The 20,198-nt window shown below is 42.4% G+C and overlaps 1 protein-coding gene across 2 annotated transcripts in view; it reads left to right on the plus strand.

Annotated features, from left to right (window-relative positions):
* The window catches only part of XYLT1 (xylosyltransferase 1), a 138,654-nt gene that overhangs the window by 69,668 nt on the left and 48,788 nt on the right, over window positions 1–20,198 (plus strand). For both annotated transcript variants that reach the window (XM_015876852.3, XM_015876853.3), the window contains exons 3-4: window positions 12,782–12,954; window positions 13,558–13,760. In XM_015876852.3, coding sequence (XP_015732338.1) covers window positions 12,782–12,954; window positions 13,558–13,760 — 376 coding nt within the window. The remainder of the gene's footprint in view (window positions 1–12,781; window positions 12,955–13,557; window positions 13,761–20,198) is intronic.

Here is a 20,198-nt window from a genome sequence, read left to right on the forward strand (position 1 = left end):
TGCCTAGGATGGGAGTTGTGTTTTTAATTATCATATATTTCAGAGACCGCCCCGGGCTGTGTTTGGTTTCCATAGAAATTTTCCTTAGGTAAAATGACTAAACAGTAATTTTTCATTTTGAATCAGCTATCCATGAAAGATTGGATTTAGGTCAGAATTTATTACCCTACGGAACCGAAGCCAATATTTAACATAATGTCAGCTATCTTGATTTTAGAGAATTTTAATGGCCATGCAATTTCATTCAATGATGAAGTTATTTCAGTTGTGTCCTATATGTCTGGGCAATTTGATGTACAGATCCTTGAGATGGAAATTGGATAAACATGGAAAATGGTGATTGATTGGCAGAAGGTTGCAATAATGTCTGCCTTGATATACCTTTTATTGTTAAATTATTTATCTAATGCAATCTCCAACACTTTTAGGAGTCTTTAAGTTGGCATTAAATCGATGTTTAAATCTTCACAGTCAGAAAGGCCTCATAACTCATACTGATAAATATCTTCTAACATGTCAGGAGGAATAATGATCCATCTTAATATCTGAAAGTAGGAAAGATATTATTCTCTGTATTTGCTATGAATCCCCATAGAAGGATTGAGCAATAAGCCAGAAGAATTAGAAGACAGAAATATTAGAAAGAAAAAGAGTATGGCAGTAGTTTGTCTGGGGAGACGAAGGCAAGCTGTTTGCTTTGGATGCTCACTAATAATGTTCTCAGCAGTGAGCAGCCTGGGGCTGGCTGGCTGGGCTGCTGGGGGACCCACATGTTCCCTCAGGGCACTGCTGGCTGCTCCTCCTGGTTCTGCTGGGCGACATGGATTCCTTGGGCTGCCCGCACATGCTGAGCCCTTCTCACATCGCAGAGCTGCTTCCGAGGGATTCATACCCAATGTAAAAATAAGCAGAGGATCATTGGAGGGGGGAAGCACTTGGTCTTATGAGAGCTGGAAACAAAACCACAGGACGGCACCTGGATTTGTCCCTTGATGGATAAGACTGGGAAAAGAAATGAAATCCTCGTTCAGATGGTAACTAAACGTAAGGGAGACTGAACGTGCAGTGCAAGTTCCTTTCCCTTCTTAAGGAAGGACATATTGTTGAACACCAGTGCTGCAGTTTTCTTTGAATAATAGAAAGCCTTTTGGGTTTGGACATGGAGATGGAAAATACTATCATCCAGAGAAATGGGATGTCCAAGTGTGTTTGCATCTTAAAGCAGTATGAATTTATTTCAACTTAATGTAAAGCTATCTGTCTGCAGTAGCATGAAGTTGCACTAAAAATACCTTCGAATCCTAGTTTGTCCAGAATTCAGGCAAAAAAGAAAAACCATCCATCATCCCTGAGTACGTTTCGAAGCTGAGAAGACATATTTCATCACTTGCATAAATCTTGAGTAGAAATAATTGTGATTTGACAATTTGCATTATCTTAGTTGAGAACTGAAAGTGGTAACTTGGAGCTGGTCTAAATTGATGCCGCCTCATTTCAGTCAGGCACTGAACCTCAGCAGTTCATGTTCCTTTCGAATGGCGTTTGCCATTCAGCAAATTTTACATTTCTTACAGATTAATTGGGTAAAGCCAGACTGGGAATGGCACAGTGCTGTGCAGAAGGCATTTTGTATCCCCACAACTTCGGGCTTGAAAGAACAGTTACCTCAGCGGGTTGGGCTCCCTACCTGGGCTTGTTTATTGCTTTGAACATCCAGACATACTTTTATGACTCATAATCATCCATAAAGAAATTTAACTGTTATTTAAAATGCTCTGTTGGGAAGGCGCAGTAGCTATTAATTAATTATGCATCAGTAAGGCAACAAAAAGGCAGGCAAAGAAGCAGTTAGAAGTGTTGGCTGGGTCTCTGCTGCCTTCAGAGCTGGATTTATGTCTTGACTCCCCAGGGTTAGCTCACTGGTGAGCGCTGGGGCCCTTCCATTCATGCTCCAGGCACTTTCCTTACGAAATATTGAATGATGCATGAATATATCCATTAATTAAAAGTAGATCTGAATGTGTCTGATACAGAAGCCTTGCTGGTATGCTGGTGTGAGTTAGGAGGTACAACTGGCTCCTAGCATAAGTGTGGTGCCAGAAACCAGGAGAGGAGAACACAAATGCTCCACAGGTTCTTTGAAATGTAGGAGACTGAAGACTTGAGAAGAGTACAGAGGTCCACCCCAAGTCCCCTATGAACTGCTGTTACATCCTGCTAAGCAAAATTTGCAATTGAAGTGTATACTTCAACTAACGAGGTTCATGAACATCAGTTCCACCACATCACCACAGTGCTGGTGAGGATTAAGGCCATGGATGTCAGCACAGAGCTGAGTGTAAGCAGGATTACAGTCACACCAGGTTACAGAGGCAGGAGGCACAGTCTGGAGATCGCCTACACCCACTGCTGGCTCCAGTTTGAGCTGCACTCTGCAGTATTTGGTTCCCATTTGACTTCCATGCTGATTACCGTGCTTGCAGCATGTCTTGGTTTTGTGCGGTAATTGGTAATCTGGAAAATTTGTGCATGCAAAGATTGGTGTGCAAGATTTAATATTGGTTCCTGCTGTCATGCTGACAACGAATTAGCATTCTGGACTCTGTAATATGTTCTCAGCAGGCACACGTAATTAAAGTGAGCACACGTTGGGTTTCATATTAACAGTCAAACCACCTTTGGCAAAAGGTCTCTGTTCCTTTGGGATTATGCACTAAGGCAATGTAATTGTGGTGTCAGGTGTAGATGTTATTTTAAAGTATTTTTACGTCAGTGTATTAACCCTTTGCACAGCAGTCGACGTTTGGATATGAGTGATTTTGTTGGAATAAAAAGGCTGCCAGCAGACAAGCATCCTCTTTCAGATCTCTTCAGCTCTGAGAACATTCTCCTCTTGAACATCAAGTATTTGGTCGTAACGTGTTGAATAAGTTTACAGAGATTTCACGAACTGAAATTGGTTTTGCATTGAGGAGGAGATGGTACTTCGTGTGATGGAGAAGAAGTGAGATTTGAAAGAAATTGCCCCTCAGTTGAGTTTGGTTCTTTTAGCTAAAATGGGGAGTTGTTAAGGAAGCTCAAAGTTGATCTGCATTTATATACATGAAGAATTGTTCAGAGCTGAAACATGAGTCAGCTGAGCAGAATGTAGCTCAGATGTGCTGATTCTCTTTTGATACTGATTTAATGCTGCCAATTCGCCATTGATTTCAAATGAGTGACTCCTGCTTCATAGCAGGGGACGAGCTGAGATGCATTCAGCAGATGAATCTCTTTGGTGTGTAGTCTTTGAGCTACAGGAAGAACAAACTCCACAGCTGTGTAAGGGTGGGTGCCCACAGCTGCAGCAGTAATAGGAGACTTGGCAATACCTGTGGCAATACCCTCTGGTCTGGTGTCTTTGGGGTGTTTTCCCCTTTTTTACATCAGAGGTGTCAGCATTAGGTTCCTTACTGATCCCTCTGGCATATGGGGAGGCTCATAACCAGTTTCCCAACAGACTGTTGGGATTTTCTCCCAGTCACTTTTCCCCTGCACCTCCTCATCCCCCAGCTGCTGGAGATGTGCTGCTGTTACCTGCAGGCTGTGCTCGGTGCCCTGGGCTGCACAGACCTGCAGCTGGGGCAGTGATGTGCCTGGGGTTGTCACTGTTGTGCTCTGCCCAGAGCCTGTGCTTTCCCTGCTATTGATTTTTCTTTTACGTAAGCATGCCAATCTGTGAGTTGTTTCTTGTGTTTCACACTTTCTCATCTCCCAAATGAGTTTTCCTTAGCAGCTTTGCTGCCAGTTGAAGGTTTTTCTGTCCTGCTTTACCATGAAAGCCAAGTTGTGAATGAACTGTTTAGTTCGGAGCTCCAGACTTTAAGCAAACAGGGACTGAATGACATCTTAGCATGGTGTATTTTGTTTTTCAGCCTCCCCTTGTGGCAGGATTGGTCAGTCAGCCTGTGTATTGGAGAGCAGGTGGCAGGAAGAAAGAATTGTATTGGAAGCCGATGCTATTCGGATTACACCTAAAACTTCAAAGCTTTTTTTCAGCACATGCTTTCCCTGATTTGAGCACGTAACTCCTTGGACTTGTGCCCTGCTCACAGTGTGCTGCACCGCCGTGTTGTGCCTGAAGGTTCTCACTCCTGCACTGGGCTCTGTGCTGGCATAGGTGGGAGCTGCAGGTGCAGAGCCAAAGTAATCTTGGGAATAATAATATCCATTGTGATCTTTGTCTTTAGAGAAGAGGTCAGTGTTAAGATTGCAGTTTTCAGCATTGGGTAGGTACTCATTTTTTTTCTGGGGCAGAACAGACTCCTCTATGGGTTGCAGCTCCTTGACATCCCGAGGCATGGCAGCCTGGTTAAGATCCGTGGGAAATCTGGAGCTCCAGTTTATAAATGATGCTGTTATTGCAGGAATGCGTTGCTCATATGAATTCTCCCTGGATTCTTTTAGCTGCAGACAGTAACTTATTTAGTAAAAAAAAATATCATTTTTCTGCCTATTTCATTTTATTGTTGTTGTTGGCTTTTGTTGTTGTCGTTTTTACAGCAAAACTGAAATGTCTACAGAAAAAAAAAAACACACTTCAGTTTGGTTTTGTTGCACAGTTTCCTGTGCCATCAATTAGATTTTCTTCTGCTGGTGGTACACTAATGGCACAGAGCAATAGAATGATGAGTCCTTTGCTTTAGTGACAATATTGCACGTTTTGTCTCTGTTTTTTGTCCCTAAATATGAGTGTGAATATACATACATCCTTGTGAAACCAGTCCAAATAATGTTCATGAGAACATAAAGCATCATCCTGGCTGAGATAGATGAGGTAGTAACTTGTTGCTTGGTTGCAAACCCTGTTGGCTCAGGCGAATGAGTGGTAAAAGGGCAGCATGCCCACCCACCTGCTGGGACCTCAGTCCTCTTACTGGTAATGCATTTCAATAGTTGCTGTCCAGTTGTGGAAGAGGGAATTTAAATGATGCATTTCTCCTGTGTATTTAATTCTGTGTCTTTATGAATGAAAAGGAGTTTGGTATTTAAGATGTGTTACCCATCTGGTGAGCCAGGGACTGTCAGGTGATGGACGCGCATGGTGTGCTGCAGCATTGGCAGGGGCTCAGGGCTGTGCTGATGGCAGAAGCGGGGGGTTGAGCAGCCATGGGAGCAGCCATGTGCCTGCAGCGCTGATCGCAACACAGCATGGAATTGAAGATATGATTTTCAAGGCGCCCTAATTGGATTAGAGGGATTGTATTAAAGATATGTTGACTATGAAATGTTTAGAGGATTAATGCTCCATGATTTTCTTCTTAAACCATCTGCACTAATCCCCCTTGATCAGCAGCAGCTTCTGGAAGGCACTGCGGCCAGAAAGGCAGCCCAGCCCCACTGCTGGCCATCCCAGAAGAGCTGGAGTTTGCACTTGTGTGAGGATTGCCGTTCCTCTCTTTCTCCTCTGTTTGACCTATGCATCTATGATGAAATCCAGCTAAAGGAGTGCAGCACTATTTATTATTCAGATGTTATTGTAGCTTCGCATACCATATGAGTAATCTTCAGAAGTCTGCCAAAGGAGCCACTGTTAATTGCTTACAATAGAATATATTTGCTGTTGGAAATGTCACAACATAATTATGTTCTATTTCTCTGTCTGACAAGTAATATACTGGAAGAAAATTGGTCCTCTTTTTCTTCCCTGTTGGGTAAAATTATTCATGCTCACCCTTTCAGTAGCGTACGTGATAGCAAGCATTCTTGAAGTACAAGAGCTAATCAATGATAAAATAATTAATGTGTCACTATTCAGACAGATAAATGAAAAATACATCATATAGGAAGCGCGAAGTACACAGGGTAAGGTTACGAAAATTTAAATTGCACAGAATTAGCTGATTTAATGCACATTATACAGAAAGACATAAAAGAAGTGCACTGATGGATGCCAGTATTAAGGGAAGGCCCAGGTCTTGGAAATGTCTCGTGATTCTATCTGACAGCCCCAGTTCCTGCTCATCAGAAGGCCTTTGTTGTTGGGTGAGTTGGCCAGGTTCAGTGGTCAGCAGGGCTGGAAGCAAAAAGGGAATGACCACATGATACAGCCCTGCTGCTTTGAGCAGCCTTGGGTAAGCCATTGCTTACCAGTGTCCTGTGCCATGCGGGATATTTCAGAGTTCTGTTTTCTGCCCATGGGCTGACACATTATGCTATTAATGCAGAAATTGTATTTATTTGGGAAGCCAATCTCTGAGGTGCAGCATTTAATCATATGTTTTATTTTAAACATATCAATTATGATTGTTTTTTCACTAACCCACCAGTGCATACAGTGCGAATGTATGCACACCGAATGTGCGTATATCCACAGTATGTACACATCAGTGATTCCGATGTCTCACACATCTTTGATTTCCACAATGTGAGATCCCTATAAGCAATCAAATTCATCACAGTGCTACAGCTTTGGAAATCCATGGAGCTGGGTGAGATGTGGCTCTGGAGTGGAGCTGCCTGTGTATGTGCTATTTATCTTCCATCTCTATGAAGAAGTTCCTATTAATTTCACTTGCAGAGCAGGTAGTGTCAGATAAAATGTAAGTCTGAACTTTGGCAGTGTTTTCCAACACGTGCCGTAGGTCTGCAGGTTTATTTTTGCTGTGTTGTTAGTGCCAGTCCTTCTCAGTGCCTAACTAGGCCTGTTCAGACCATGCCAATTACCTGCAAAAATCAAGAAAGACCGGTTTAAATGCTAGTTTGAAGCTTGAGACTCGATAAGGCTGTGTTCACTTTGCGTGTGTTGTGATGATTTTATTGCTTTCTTGCTGTCTTGATTGCTCCGTAGCATTGGGTTTGCTTTCAAGTCTAGTAATGTCATTGTATATAGTCAAAAAAGTAATACTAATTTAAAAGGCATTGAGTGTTTGCCCTAATAATGTAATTGGCTGTTAAGTGACACTATGAATATTATTATTAGGAAATACATTCAGCATTCATTCATTTCCTGTTACTTTCTGGTGTTTTTTCTTTCTTCTCAAGAATTGGTGGCAAAAGGGAGAGAAGTCTGTCTAACGCTGCAGCAGAGCTACAAGTAATTGAGATGTGCCTTGCGGGAACGTGGTCATTTCCATCACTAGAATGGTCAGAAATGCGAGCTTGATAGTTATCATGGTAAATGAAGATCAGTGTGTGTTGTAAGAGCAGTGTAGCAGTGTCTGGTAATCACACTGCCACTTGCAGAACGTAGCAATGGTTTCAATAACTCCTTGAGGCTGGCTGCAAGGCAGGATTTGTATTTGGAGCTCAGCAGGCTGCTTCCGCACCCAGCGCTGCCTCTGTGCTTTGCAATCCCACTCACGCAATGTGTTGGCATAGCACACACGTGTCATCTGAAGTTCTGCACTGGGGTTGATTTTGCACAGTCCTGTGTTATTGCAACAGCTTCAGGATAGAGAAAACAGCAATCTTTGTTCTCAGGGTTCTTCAGTGTGAATCCTTCGTGTGGTGTGGAGAATGCCCTGCACGATTTCTGGCACAGGTTTCTCTTGTATCTAATGGTCTGTATCCTCCCCAATGGGGCAGTGGTTCTTGGATGAGTGTTTGCAGTGGTGCATATAACACATAAGTTAAGCAGCTCTGACAGGAGGATGACAGAACAGGGATGGAAATGTTTTCTTTCAATTTCCAAAATAGAAAATCATCTTTTTTTTTTTTTCTTTCCTCTGAAAAGATAGAAACAATTCATTGTCTTATGATCCAGTTGTGAATATGAAACAGTTCTCCATGTGTCCTCTCACCTCCCACCTTCCTTTCTTCATACACACTTTATTTTTCTGTTCAGTGAAGGTAGAAATCCTTCAGCATAAAGGTTACAATGAAACAACCCAAATCCGTGACTGTAGCCATTTTCCCTTACTGTATTGAAGTTCTGCAGGGGCACAGAACTGCTTCATTGTTCATTAATTCACTGCATAGAAACTTGCAGTGATCTCCTGCAAGGCTTTGTCCAGCTGTAAGGCAGGGACTCCTCTCCTCTGGCTGCCCTCAGCCTGTGCTGCTGTCTGACACCGTAACAGCAGGCCCAGCTTGCCCACATCAGCCCCTTTGTTCCAGGCAAGGCTTCTGCTCAGGGTGGGAGAACATTACTGAAATCTCTCTAATGCTAAACAGACAAGTCATCAGGTGCTTGTACATCACGTCTCGCTGCTCCACACCTACCTTACATTGATTTTTGCTTATGGGTTACTTGATCGTGTGAACTTACAGAGGATCATAAATTGCTTCTGTAATTCATGGAAGAGGCTGGGAATGAGAAATACTTGAGCGGAGTTGTTGAGATAAAACATGACTGCAAAAAAATAATTGAATATGCACTTTTCAATAGCAGCATAATTTCTGAAGTTTTATCCCAAGTCCTCAATGCCAGTTTGCAGATAGTAACTGTGGGTAACTGCAATTGTAAAGAAATCTGCAGATCATAACCAGGAGCGTTTCATTTTGTAAGTCATAAGCATTCCTCACAAATCTGCATGCCCTGGGGACAGCTGCATGGAAGATCTCTGCTGATTCCACCTCTTCTGCTTTGCTGAATGCACTAAAACCCAGTAAGAGAAGGCGTGTGTGGGGCCAGTCATGTGAATGAATTGCAGCAGGAGCCAGGTGTGCTTTGCTAAAGGCAAAACCTGGGCAGAGGTGACCATCATTGCACTGAGCCCCCATGGTCTGAGCACGGTGCTTGTGCCTGTTGGGAGGCTGGGGCTGTTTTCAGGCTGTTGAACCAAGACTTCGCATAAGATCCTAAAGGCTCACCAGTAAGTCACCACAAAGCTGTTTGTTTTGTTGCTTTTATATATACGTATATAAATACACCCTGCCAGCTACTTCTGCTGTTAGTTGTGTTAGAAACATTCAAGTTTCTAAGTAGAGATATTTTTTCATTCTTGTCTCCATCTGAACACAGCAAAACTGTCTTTGCTCCGCACTAACCAAAATGGAAAAGGTTTCAGACTGAGCCAAACCTGGATATTTCCAGCCTCCTGGGTTATTATGAGTGCTGAGGAATTAGAACAGAGGAACCTATAGAGAAAACCTGCAACTACTGCTCAGTGGCTGAAGTGGTTTCAGGGAAGGGAATGGGGCTGCTCCTGTGCACTCAGGCAGGGATGCAGAGCTCTGCCTCTATGAAGTGCTAAGGGCCAGGATTCCTGTTGTACTGGTAGCTATCTGATTGTGTTATGGATGTGATATTGGTGAATAGGGTGCTGAACTGCACAGCAATACCTCTTGTGATGTCCTCTGTCAGCTGATTCATGGTATCAAGGCCTGGCACATGCACAAAGCAGTGTTCAGGTTGAGTCAGCAGCATCCAGGCATTCTGCTGAACAGACAGGACGATGCCAGGATTAGAATAGAAATGGATGGATTCATTTACAAAAAATAATGTGGCTCACAGAATTCATTAAAAGGCTGCTTGGTGCTGCTAGAGAAGTCTGATGATCTCATTAATTAGTGCTAGAAGTAATAGATTAGTTGGTTCTGAGTTCTGTTGGAGGATGATTGAGCATTATATGGCACCACAACAAATAGGAAAGTGATCGCACAATGTTTATTACTCTGGCATTTAGTAATACTGCAGTGGTTGAAGAATAAACTCTTAATTATGAGTATTGATTTCTCTGGGGCTTAGGAAGTGTAAGCTGGAGCTGCACTGGAGGTTTGCCTGTTACCTGCAAAGAGATGTGTTTTCCCACTGGCAGACCTCAATGTTGAGCAGGAAGCCAGAAAGGCAGCTTCCATTTTACCAAGTAAGTTGATAAAAGGCATTTTGTCACAGAGCTGAAGGCTGCTTTTTTTAATGTGACGTGAAGGGCTGTAGTGTGCCACATGCAGGATAGATCTGGTAGGAGCACTGCTGTTAGTGCTGTTCTACTCTTCACATTGTTTATACAGCTCTGAACTCCTACTGTATTTATTGAGCAAAAGGATACTCAGTGTTTCACCTTGTTCCAAAATCCAGCTGGTTCTCTATTATCAGCAGAGCAGTCTGCAGCATAGAGAATGCTCATCAGCCCCAGACTGGAAACAGAGAAGTGCCCATATAGAGCTGTAGTAGCAGATACTCTGACGTATGGAAAAAATGTGACGTTCTTACCTTCATGAAATTCCAGGCAGGCAGGGAAAGGATTAGATCAAAGAAGTCAAAATAGTGTGCAGGTGGAAAATGAGACTGAAAAAAACCTGAACCTTAAAAGGCAGAAGGAAGAAACACATGGAAAAAGAGGAAAATAGCAGAGTGGAGAGTAAGTCAGTGCAGGAATTTATTAGTGAAACCCGACGAAGTGAGGTGGCATTTCAGATGAAAATTCAGGAGGATTTTGTTTTCAGTAGTTGCTGTGTAAATGGTAGTGAGGATATTGAAAGCAAGTGAGTTTAAAATAAAAGACCCACAATATGGCTATTTTAAATTCTCATCACCTTCTACATATCATTGCAGAAAGCCACTAATTTCAGTAAAGAGGTATCCAAAAATGTAATGAAAACCACTAAAAGTGTTTGTGCCCATTGGTGGGACATGGCCAGCTTGAAATCAGAGCAATTTAAATGAAAAATGGCTTGTTTTAGCTATCGCAATTGCCCTTCATTCTCCTGTCAGTTCTCCTTGTGTGTTTTCTTTCTTTCACGGTTGCTTTGTGTCCCTGCTGCTGAGCAGAAGCCCTGAGCACACACATGGGGAGGCTCAGCAGTGATGTAGGAGAAACAGAAGAACCGAGTGTACATAAATGCCATAGTGGGCAAACTGGATGTGATAGAAGAAATGAAATTTAAATTCTGCTCTAATCTTTTAATCTGAGTTCATCTGAGTCTTATTGAGTTAGTGGATGATTTCGTAAAGAAATGCCATTCAAGTTGGTGGTGTCCTTTTTAAAGTTAAGAGTGACTCATGGGGGTAGAGATTTTTTGATAGGCAGACTGAACACATCTTGGGGCATTAAAGCTACATTGATCTGTGAGCAGTACCGCTGCAGATAGACTTTCTGTGAGGGGCTGCAGGGGGGTGAAGATCATTCACATGGGACAGTTAGGCACATAGCTGACTTCCAACCCTATATGTAGTACAGCAAAGAGCCTTACTGCAGAGACTGGATGCACTTCTCACATGGATAGCTTTTCGTGGCCTCCAGGACAGAAGAAACATGTTCTTATCTAAGGCAAAGCACTACAGAGTCATGGCTGAAGAGGGAAGCCTGGAGGGAGACTCACTGGAGATGCTGAAACCATCCCTTTCCATCACATGATGCTGCCTTCTGGTGCTGATCTGTCTTGTGGTTATCTAAAGAAGCATTTTGAATACTCAAAAGTGCACAAACCTATTGCATGTGCTCTCTGTGTGTCTCTGGACACGCTTCTCTGCTCTTCTTTACCACACTGGGGGGCTGCTTTCCTGCTGGGGGGACCAAACTCCCCACCCAGCTGTCTGGTCTGATTGAGCTGGTTATTTGTCGGATACATCACATTGAGTCTGAAGGATCATCTGAGTCCAGAGCAAGGTGTATGGATAAAGTTAATGTTCTTGTATGTGATCACAGCTGCTACTTTTACCTGGGGCAGCTCATGTATGTCCATTTCCACACCTTTCTATGTAGTGTTAAGTGAGTGTTTGAATCCTGCTCACCTTCACTTATATTTCCAATAGTTAAGTATGTATTTCCAATATAATTAGAAGTTCAGGCTTTTCAGGATGGTCAGTGGTCAGATAGATTTTCCTTTCTGACAGAATGAATCAAAAAGTGCACATACAAAAAATTGTACCTTTTTTCTTTTGAGGAGCTTAATTGCATTTTAGACAATGGTACTGCCTGGAAAAAAAATGTAAGGGGGAAATGGAGTCGGGGTGGTTTGGAGTTTGTTAATCTTTGAGGTACTTTCCTTCTGCTTACATGCAAAATTTCAAGTTCCTCCTAAAACATTTCTGTTGAGTAAGATCCTGACAAGGTCAGAGGAACGAAGATGTTGTTTGGTGAGGGATGAGTGGTAGTTTTTTGGATAAAATTAGGTTTTTCTTCTATTGTGATCAGATTTTTCAGTTGAAGAGGTGTTACGCAAAACCAAAACAGGGCAGTCTACATGCCTGAGTAAAAATGTCCCTTCAGCACTTACCAGTACATCCTGCCGTAAACCTACAGTGTGGTGGTTTCCTTAGAAAACTGAGACCATAAATTCCTCTGTTAATATAAAAAATAAAACACATAGATTTGAGAAAGGATTGTAAGGCCCAGTCTCACACATGGAGAAGGAGAGGTGCACAGGATGCCATTTAAACGTTCAAGGCTATGCCTGCTGTTCCAAATAGATGCTATCTGTCAAGATAATCCTCAGCTGCTGTTAAATAGCAGTTTTAGCGGCCTCTCAGCAGAGCTGTGCTGATCAGAGGGATGAGGGTTTGATGGAGCGAGGGGTTTCTTGCTGGAGGAGTTAGCTTTGGCATTTTGCAAATACTTTGAACAGCACTTAGAAACTTTGAGGGGATTGCTTTGAAGATGCAAGTGTGTGTGTCCAGGCAGAGCTTGGTGTGACCAACTCAAAGAAGGAGCTCAGTATTTCTGATCCTACCCCATGCTCATGTGGCTCAGTCTGGGTGGAAGCTTCCATGTGGGGACGGTCTTGGTGGAGCACGGGCTGGCACTCCTTGGAAGCTCTCAGTTCCCCTTAGAGACTGGTTTTGAAAGAAAGAGCCAAGGGGAAATGTGTGCTGCTCTCAGATACACTCAGAGATGTCCTGTGTTTTGTTTTTGAACAGGAAAAGCCAACAACAATGTACAGTGGGATGAGGACTCCGTAGAGTACATGCCAGCCAATCCAGTCAGGATCGCATTTGTCTTGGTTGTTCATGGCAGAGCTTCTCGGCAGCTCCAACGCATGTTTAAGGCTATTTACCATAAAGACCATTTTTATTACATTCATGTTGACAAGGTAATATATCACTGGTTATAAATTGCCTGTCTCACCATCTGTCAATCTACCCATCTTTGTCATCTCCTTCATCTTCTCTTTACCTCTGCCGCATAAAGTGCGTGTCATTTCTTGTCTTTCCATCTGTTGTATGTTTAGAGCCACTTTCTGTATAACTCTTCCTTGTTATCTTGTCTTTGTAAGAGCCTTCATCTCTTCGTGTATGTCTTTGAGTATCTCTCCACGTCTGTCTGTTGTACACTTAGTAATTGACAAGTTGCTGCAGACTTACTGCAGTGGCCTCTTGGATGGAGAACTGACCCTTGTGGCAGCTCAAGATGCAGGTATTCACAGCTACCTAGGACCTACTGATGAGAAATTATAAATAAGCATTAACTGTACTGACTAACAATTACTCCAGTTGTAATAAAACGAGCTAACAGAGGGAGCTCTGCACATTTCTGAATTAACATTTTGCAGAGGAAGGTTGTGCACTGTAGCAGGTGAGGGCAAAGCAGTGGCAACACTCAGGTAGTCAAGAAATACAGCTACTGGTTAGTCAATGCAGGGAGGGACAATTTCGGACAGAGTAACTTGAATGTGTCACTTTTTTCTCCTGTAAAGCGATCCAATTACTTACACCGGCAAGTGCTGCAGTTTGCTAACCAGTACCCAAACGTGAGAGTCACTTCCTGGAGAATGGCAACTATCTGGGGAGGAGCGAGTCTTCTGTCCACCTACCTGCAGAGCATGAGGGACTTAATGGAGATGAATGACTGGCCATGGGATTTCTTCATTAACCTCAGCGCCGCTGACTACCCAATCAGGTACAGCAAGTCTTTTAAGCACATTTAAACACGTGTCTTGTTCCTAAGGGAAGTAAGTACTGATGTAAGGGACAGTGTTTCCGTGCTGCAAGAGATAGAGGTCAGAAGAGCAGTTTCTTCTGTTTTACAGCAGGAGACACCTCTTGATGAGGCTGGTGTCTGATAACCATGCTTTTGCCTTGGAGACAGTCACTTTAATGTACGCTTTGCATCTGTGGCTGCAAGCAGGTTAGCTGAACCAGTTCTTCACTTTCAGTGAGGAAGCAGGTGCTGCTCTATTTAATCCCAATTTCCAGCAAGGGGCACCTAGAAGAGAGGCTGAGTAAAGTAATGGGAAACACCAGAGCTAAATGAACTCCAGGTGTGGAGAGATTGCTCCCTGCCAGGGCTCTGATCAACAGTTTGATTTGATGTCTCAGAAAGCGTTGAAGGTGTGAATGTTGATTCAGTGAAGGTAATGTTCTGTTCTTCCCTTTTTTTAGTACTTTTTCTGCAGAGGATAATGTGACAAATAAGTTGCTAGGAGTCAATTATATCTTCAGCACCAACCGTTGCCTGAATGTCTCTATTCAGACACCATCAGGGAAAAAAACTTCACACATCACCACATGACAAGGCTTGTGATTTTAAGTGAAATTACATTCTTTCTGCATTTACATAACCCAGGCCCTACAGCTGCATTGAGTTTACTACATTATGCAAAAGTAGGCCATAAAAAGGGGAAGGAGAGTAAAAACTACAAAAAGCAAAGAACAACTGTGCTTCAGTTGTTGTTTCTAGGCTATAAGAATTATCAGGAAGAGAGAAGGAGGAAGTTCTCCTTGTGACATCTGTTTCCCTTCCTACTGAAAGGAGTCAAGAAAAGGGAAATAACTTTCTTGGGTAGTTCTCCAATAAGTGATGACGTTATGTGCTCTTAATACCAACAGAAAAGAAATATATTAGCAGAAGGCAGTAAAAAGAGCTGGTTAGATTTCTGCAAAGTATCTCTCAAATAATGGGTCCTTTTCTGAATGTTCCTTCTCAGACAGGAATTCCCACAGAAGTGTGAATTGAAAACTACGTGAGCTTTGGCCTTAGGGATTTCTGTAAGAAGTGGCAAAAGGCTTTGGGCCCATTTCTGAGCACTGTCAGTAAAATGCAACATGTTTTGGGGAGGAAAACTAGGCAGGAATACAAGAGTCACAGACAGTGAATTGATATTGGACCAAGGGAGTTTGAGCTAAGAACTCCCTGTATTTCGCATTGTATCTGATTTGGTGTCCTACAGGAATAGCTGTAGCAATTTTGTCTTACTATGTGTGATTGTAAAGGAGATCGTGTAACGTTTGGTGTGTCTCCTGAGTTCTGCAAAGAAGTAGCTTTTTAGGCCCTGTAATTTATTTTCCTGCTCAGGAATCCTGCATTGATGATAAAAAGTAGAATAACACAAGGCAACAGAGGGGAAAGGTAGGTGATGGGACTTTGAATCAAGTAAGATAAATTATAAGAGAAGAAATGGTTGGAGGTGTAGTGTAATTACAGGATAGTCCCAGCAGATGTATCCAGTTACCATGCTGTGGTATTGTGTTCACCCTAAACACAGTCTTGTAGTGCTGAGGCTGTGACCTGCGGCATTCTCAGATGCTCTGTGGAACAAGTGAAACCTCAGGGCCAGATGGGATCAGTCACTTACAGATGTGGCCATAAACAGCCACAGGATTTGTTGAGTAGACTGAAGTCAGTTCTGCATTAATGGATTCTTTGTAGTGATGCCGTGGTATCTTAAAGTCATTCGAACTCCAAACAAGTGCCAATTCAGCTGGAAAAATTCCAGGCCTTTGCTTCTTGGTGGTGGGAATTGTTTCTGTCAAAGCATTCTACTGTCAGAACTGTTGGATACAGGCTCCCTCCCAACATGATGCGCTTCAACGCAAAGTAAAATGCCTTTTTTAATGCTATGACTTCAATAACAGTGAATTACAGGTGCTGTAAAATTTTTTGAATGTGGACTATTATGGCTATAAACCCTAGAAAATGTTAGCTCATCAAAAATATGTATGAGTCCATTTAATTTCCGTAGCAGAGGTGCTATAAATTAATATTCTTTATGATCTTTGGGAAGGCACTACCTGACTGCATATACCGCACAGAGAGCTGGTTGTTTGTTCAGGAAATAGTAAATAGGGTGTTTGAGGGTTTTTTGCTTTTTCCAGACGTTAGGCCATGATTTGTTAGATAATGGGCTAGAGGCACTTCTCACACTGGGTTAGTCATATTGCAGTGTTTTTAGCTAGGCTTCCCTGCATAAGAACATATGAATTTTGTGGATTAATAGTTTTTATCCAGAGCTGCTTCACATTAAGCTTTCGTTTCCCATCTGCCATTCCATCTGTAATACTGAAACCTTTACTACTTCTCTTCTGATAATAAAAGCTAATCCAGCCTTATAAGTCAGGAGAACACATTCTATATGCGGGGTTAATTCTGTATGATGAAGCCTAAATCTGTCTGGGGAGCAGTCTGCTATGCTCACAGGCTACATTACAAGTACTGGGAACCCTTCATCTTTCAGAAGAGATGCCTGGAAGCACATGTCAAGGATCACAGCATATAAAGGCACAGGGAGAAGAAAGAAAAAAGATCAGAACCATTCATATGGGGAGGGGAGCAATTCAAACTGAAATAAAACATACGCAAGCTAAGAAAATGTGAATATCCCCGTTACTGTACTTCATGCCTTAGTGTTTAGTTTTTGAAGCCTTGGTGGAGTCTGTTGGTCCGATACATACAGTGAAGTCCTCACTCATGTGCTTCTAGTTGTAACTGCGGTAGAAATCGCTCACAAGGTCTGAGCATAGAGGTACCTCTGACAGAAATATTCTGTTTCCCTCTCACCATGAGGCAGTCGGCTGTTGGTTGGCCTGAGGGAAATGATTTGGAGCAGCATCCAACTTGAATCTGCTCAGCCCTGATAACCATAGTGAGTATGAAAAGGAGGGATGAAATGACAGAGAGATACTTTGGGGCCTACCAAAGTCAGAGTTTTTTACTCTTTCTCTGTTTGCTCTAAGGCTGTGTGGTTTTGGGGTTCTTTTCATTGTTTTAAGGGTTTAAAAGAAGGCACCTGCTTTCAGGTTTCTCAAGATACCATCTCCCACAACTGTAACATTCACAGAGAACAAAAAATATACCTTCCTTTTTCTTTTTTTTTTCATGATTTTTCTTTTGAGGAAGAAGTCTTTTCTTCTGAGAGTCTCTTTCAAAGCTCTGTGGGAAAGCTATCAATGTCTTTATCTTTTTATTTTACATGCCCATCTATTTGCATTATTTATTGCCTCTGACAAACAGCATCAGGTAGTCAGCCTTATCTTCAGGGATTGAAATTTCACTCCCAACAAGGTGAACTATGGTGAGCATCTATTGATGCTGAATGTTTAATGTGCTTTGCAGGAGTCCTTGGATAATGGGGCAGGTGAAGTGTTGCACCACTTAAATGATCTCATTAAACTTCCTAATTTAACAGTGAATGTCATGTCAGTGCTTACCTGGTCACAAAGCTTGTACAAAGGATAGACGTAATGAAACATTTGAACTTTTTGTAATTTACAGTAAATCACTGAATCTCAATCACTAAAGGGATCACCAAATCTAATTGCCAGCTAATGCACTGTCTTTAATAAAGGTCAAGCGAAATTATTAGCAGAAGCTTGGGGAGTGCTTCAGAATGATAAGAAAATAGAGTGGCTTATTTATGGAGCTGGGAATGCAGATAATACTGATTTTCAGTTATGAGCATTCAGGTATAATAAAAGAAACCCAGTGAAACTATTTGTGTTTTGGTAGTTCATACTATGAAGATGAGTTCATTTTAGGATAAAGGTTTTATTGAAATGTCTTCCTGCATTGTGAAGACTCGGTCAAATGAGATAGTCAAGCTTTTGGTGTGGAACTGAAATATATATCAAAATACTGATAGCATCTGGAGAAGGGTGGGTGCAGACTCTAAGGGAGCAGACTGAATGATCTAAGCGGGACTAGTACTTTCAGCAGCAGGTGCCAAAGTTCATGTAACTTATGATGATCATCTCTGTCAGTCAGAATTGTATTCAAAAATGAAGAGAAAACAGCTGGCAGAGGGCTCCAGAGTGACCTACTCTTGTTTTGTTGTGCTCTCCTATGGTCAGTGGTCAAGTTAACCTTTTTAATGCTGAATAGCAATATTCATCTACACATTTCAGTGTTCTGTAGGAACTTGAAGGTTGCCCAATGAAGCAGGTGGACCTTTTTCTCAGGTCAGCGTTTCCAGTCCATCAGCCAGCAGCATACAGGCAGCCTGGCTCTCATCCTTCATTTGCTCCAGCCGACCTGCACTCCTGGTTCTCTAGGGGAGTTGTTAGCAAAGATAACCACCCAAAAACAAGTTTTGCTTGAATTCCTGCCAGATCTGAGCATGGCAGGCAGCCTTGCAGTGATAAACTGTCCTTTCATTCACCCTTCTTCTTCACAGCTTTCATCTCTAGTAACTTATGTGTCCAGATCCTGCACTTGGGCCACACAAGGAACCAGAAATTGCTTCCTTTGGGTATCAGGAAAAGAAACCAAAGAGAAAATGTTTTGTCACTTTTTGAGTTGATGGCACCACCTGAGGGATCAGCAGTTTCCTTATTTCAGCAGCACATGGGTGACTAACACTACATAAAGTTCATTGGAGATGGTTTTTGCCCTGTATGCCAGATTTCTGATGACCTGCTAAGATTTCTTGTGGACATTTGACCTGAAGGCCAAAGCTTTTAAGCAGATGACTGAGACAGAAGTGAGGCAATGCAGTTTGTATTGAATAAGCAAAGTGGACTCAGGCTCTCCGCTTGCTTTTACAAAGCTTCGCAGCTTTTGCAACGGGCAGGCTCAAAATGCAGTATTGGGAGCACAAGAAAATCTCTTCATAGAACTGAAACAAAGAACTGAGCTCTTAGGTAGAGCACTCTAGCTTTATGAGAAGTGTCTGAGACACGGCTGTACCCTCTCGTTGCTGTAAAATTACAAATCTAAAGCCAACAAGGCTGATGGATGCTGAGTAATAGCAACGTGATCGCCGAAGACATTATCTCAAAAGGCAGTTATGCTCTCAGCTCCTCATCATTTTGACTTAGTCAAACAATCATGTTTTACTGAGGTTCAGACTTCAGAGCCATCTCTTCACAGCTCTTTCCCTCCTGGCAGTACATGTGCTGTTGCTCAATGTGAGAGCCTGTATGAAGGATGTTAGTGTTCCAGGCCTGGGTTTGACCTTGCACTCTGCTCTTGCACCTCTTGCAGCACTGCTCCTATAGTCAGGCCTTGCCCATAGAGCAAGGAATCAGGCAGTAGGGAGACAGTACTTTATGCATGCTTTAAAGCGTGTTTCAAACATGATCCTGAGCTGAAGCACAGGTAAATCATATCTATCGGTGTCAATGGGAGTACAGAGCAGGTAGCTGTGGCAGTACAACATCTGTTAAGATGCCAGTGTCTAAGGTTTTTATCTCGGTGTTGTAGCTGACATCGTATGCAGTTTTCTTTGCTCAGAATATCTTTATCTGGTAAGCCAGACATCAATCCACTCTTAATGCTTCCCAGGAAATCTTCTTTCCTGTCCAGAAAGGGACTTTATCTGTGTTTTCCATGAGTCTGCATTCTCTTAGAGTTTCAGATGTTCTTCCTTAAATCCCTCAAATTTTCTCCTTCTCATCTCTCACTTCTACAATGCATTTGCATGAGATTTCTTTTGAGTTTATATTTCTGGTCTGTTATCCCACTTCTCCAGTTTACTGCTGGATTATCCAGTGGTTGGCAGAGCAGTGCTTTTGCACATGCTGTTTGCAGAGGGTGGGGTGAAATGTTGAAATTATTGTGGCTTAAGACTTTTATTTACATCTGGTGTTAACATAATATTTTCTTCACCCTGGCAGTGATGGGAGACCCACCCTTGCTGTGTGCAGCCGCAGCAGATGAGTTTGCTCCTTCTTCACTTCTGCCAGGCTTTGGGCTACAAACAGCTTTTGTTTTTGTAGGATTGTGACATCTACAGCTCTTAGTAGCTTTGTGCCCAGTTGGTACTTCTGGAATGTTCCCTATGGCAGCTTTAGTCTGGCAACAAAAGTTAATGCAGCCCAGATTGGAGGCTGGTATGTCTCTCCCTGCATCTCTGCAGTTCACACTGATTAAAGAAGTTCTCCAGTGCAGAGCCAAAGGGTTTGTTTTCAGTTCTTTGCCTTTTGCTTTCTGGATGAGATTTATTTTTTCATTTATTTGTGACTAAGAAAAAAAGTCTGCTTCATAAACAAATTAAGTGCATGTCTTCATTGGATGCCATTCAGCCTTACCTACAAACAATACCAACGCAAACATTGTGATAATGTGCAGCATCAGTTCCTAGGCAACACAATTACATCTTTTGTCTTCAGGATGCTGGAATAA

This window comes from Coturnix japonica, chromosome 13 (assembly GCF_054131305.1).
Source record: "Coturnix japonica strain WE chromosome 13, WE-NBRP24, whole genome shotgun sequence".
In the NCBI taxonomy this organism is placed as follows: domain Eukaryota; kingdom Metazoa; phylum Chordata; class Aves; order Galliformes; family Phasianidae; genus Coturnix; species Coturnix japonica.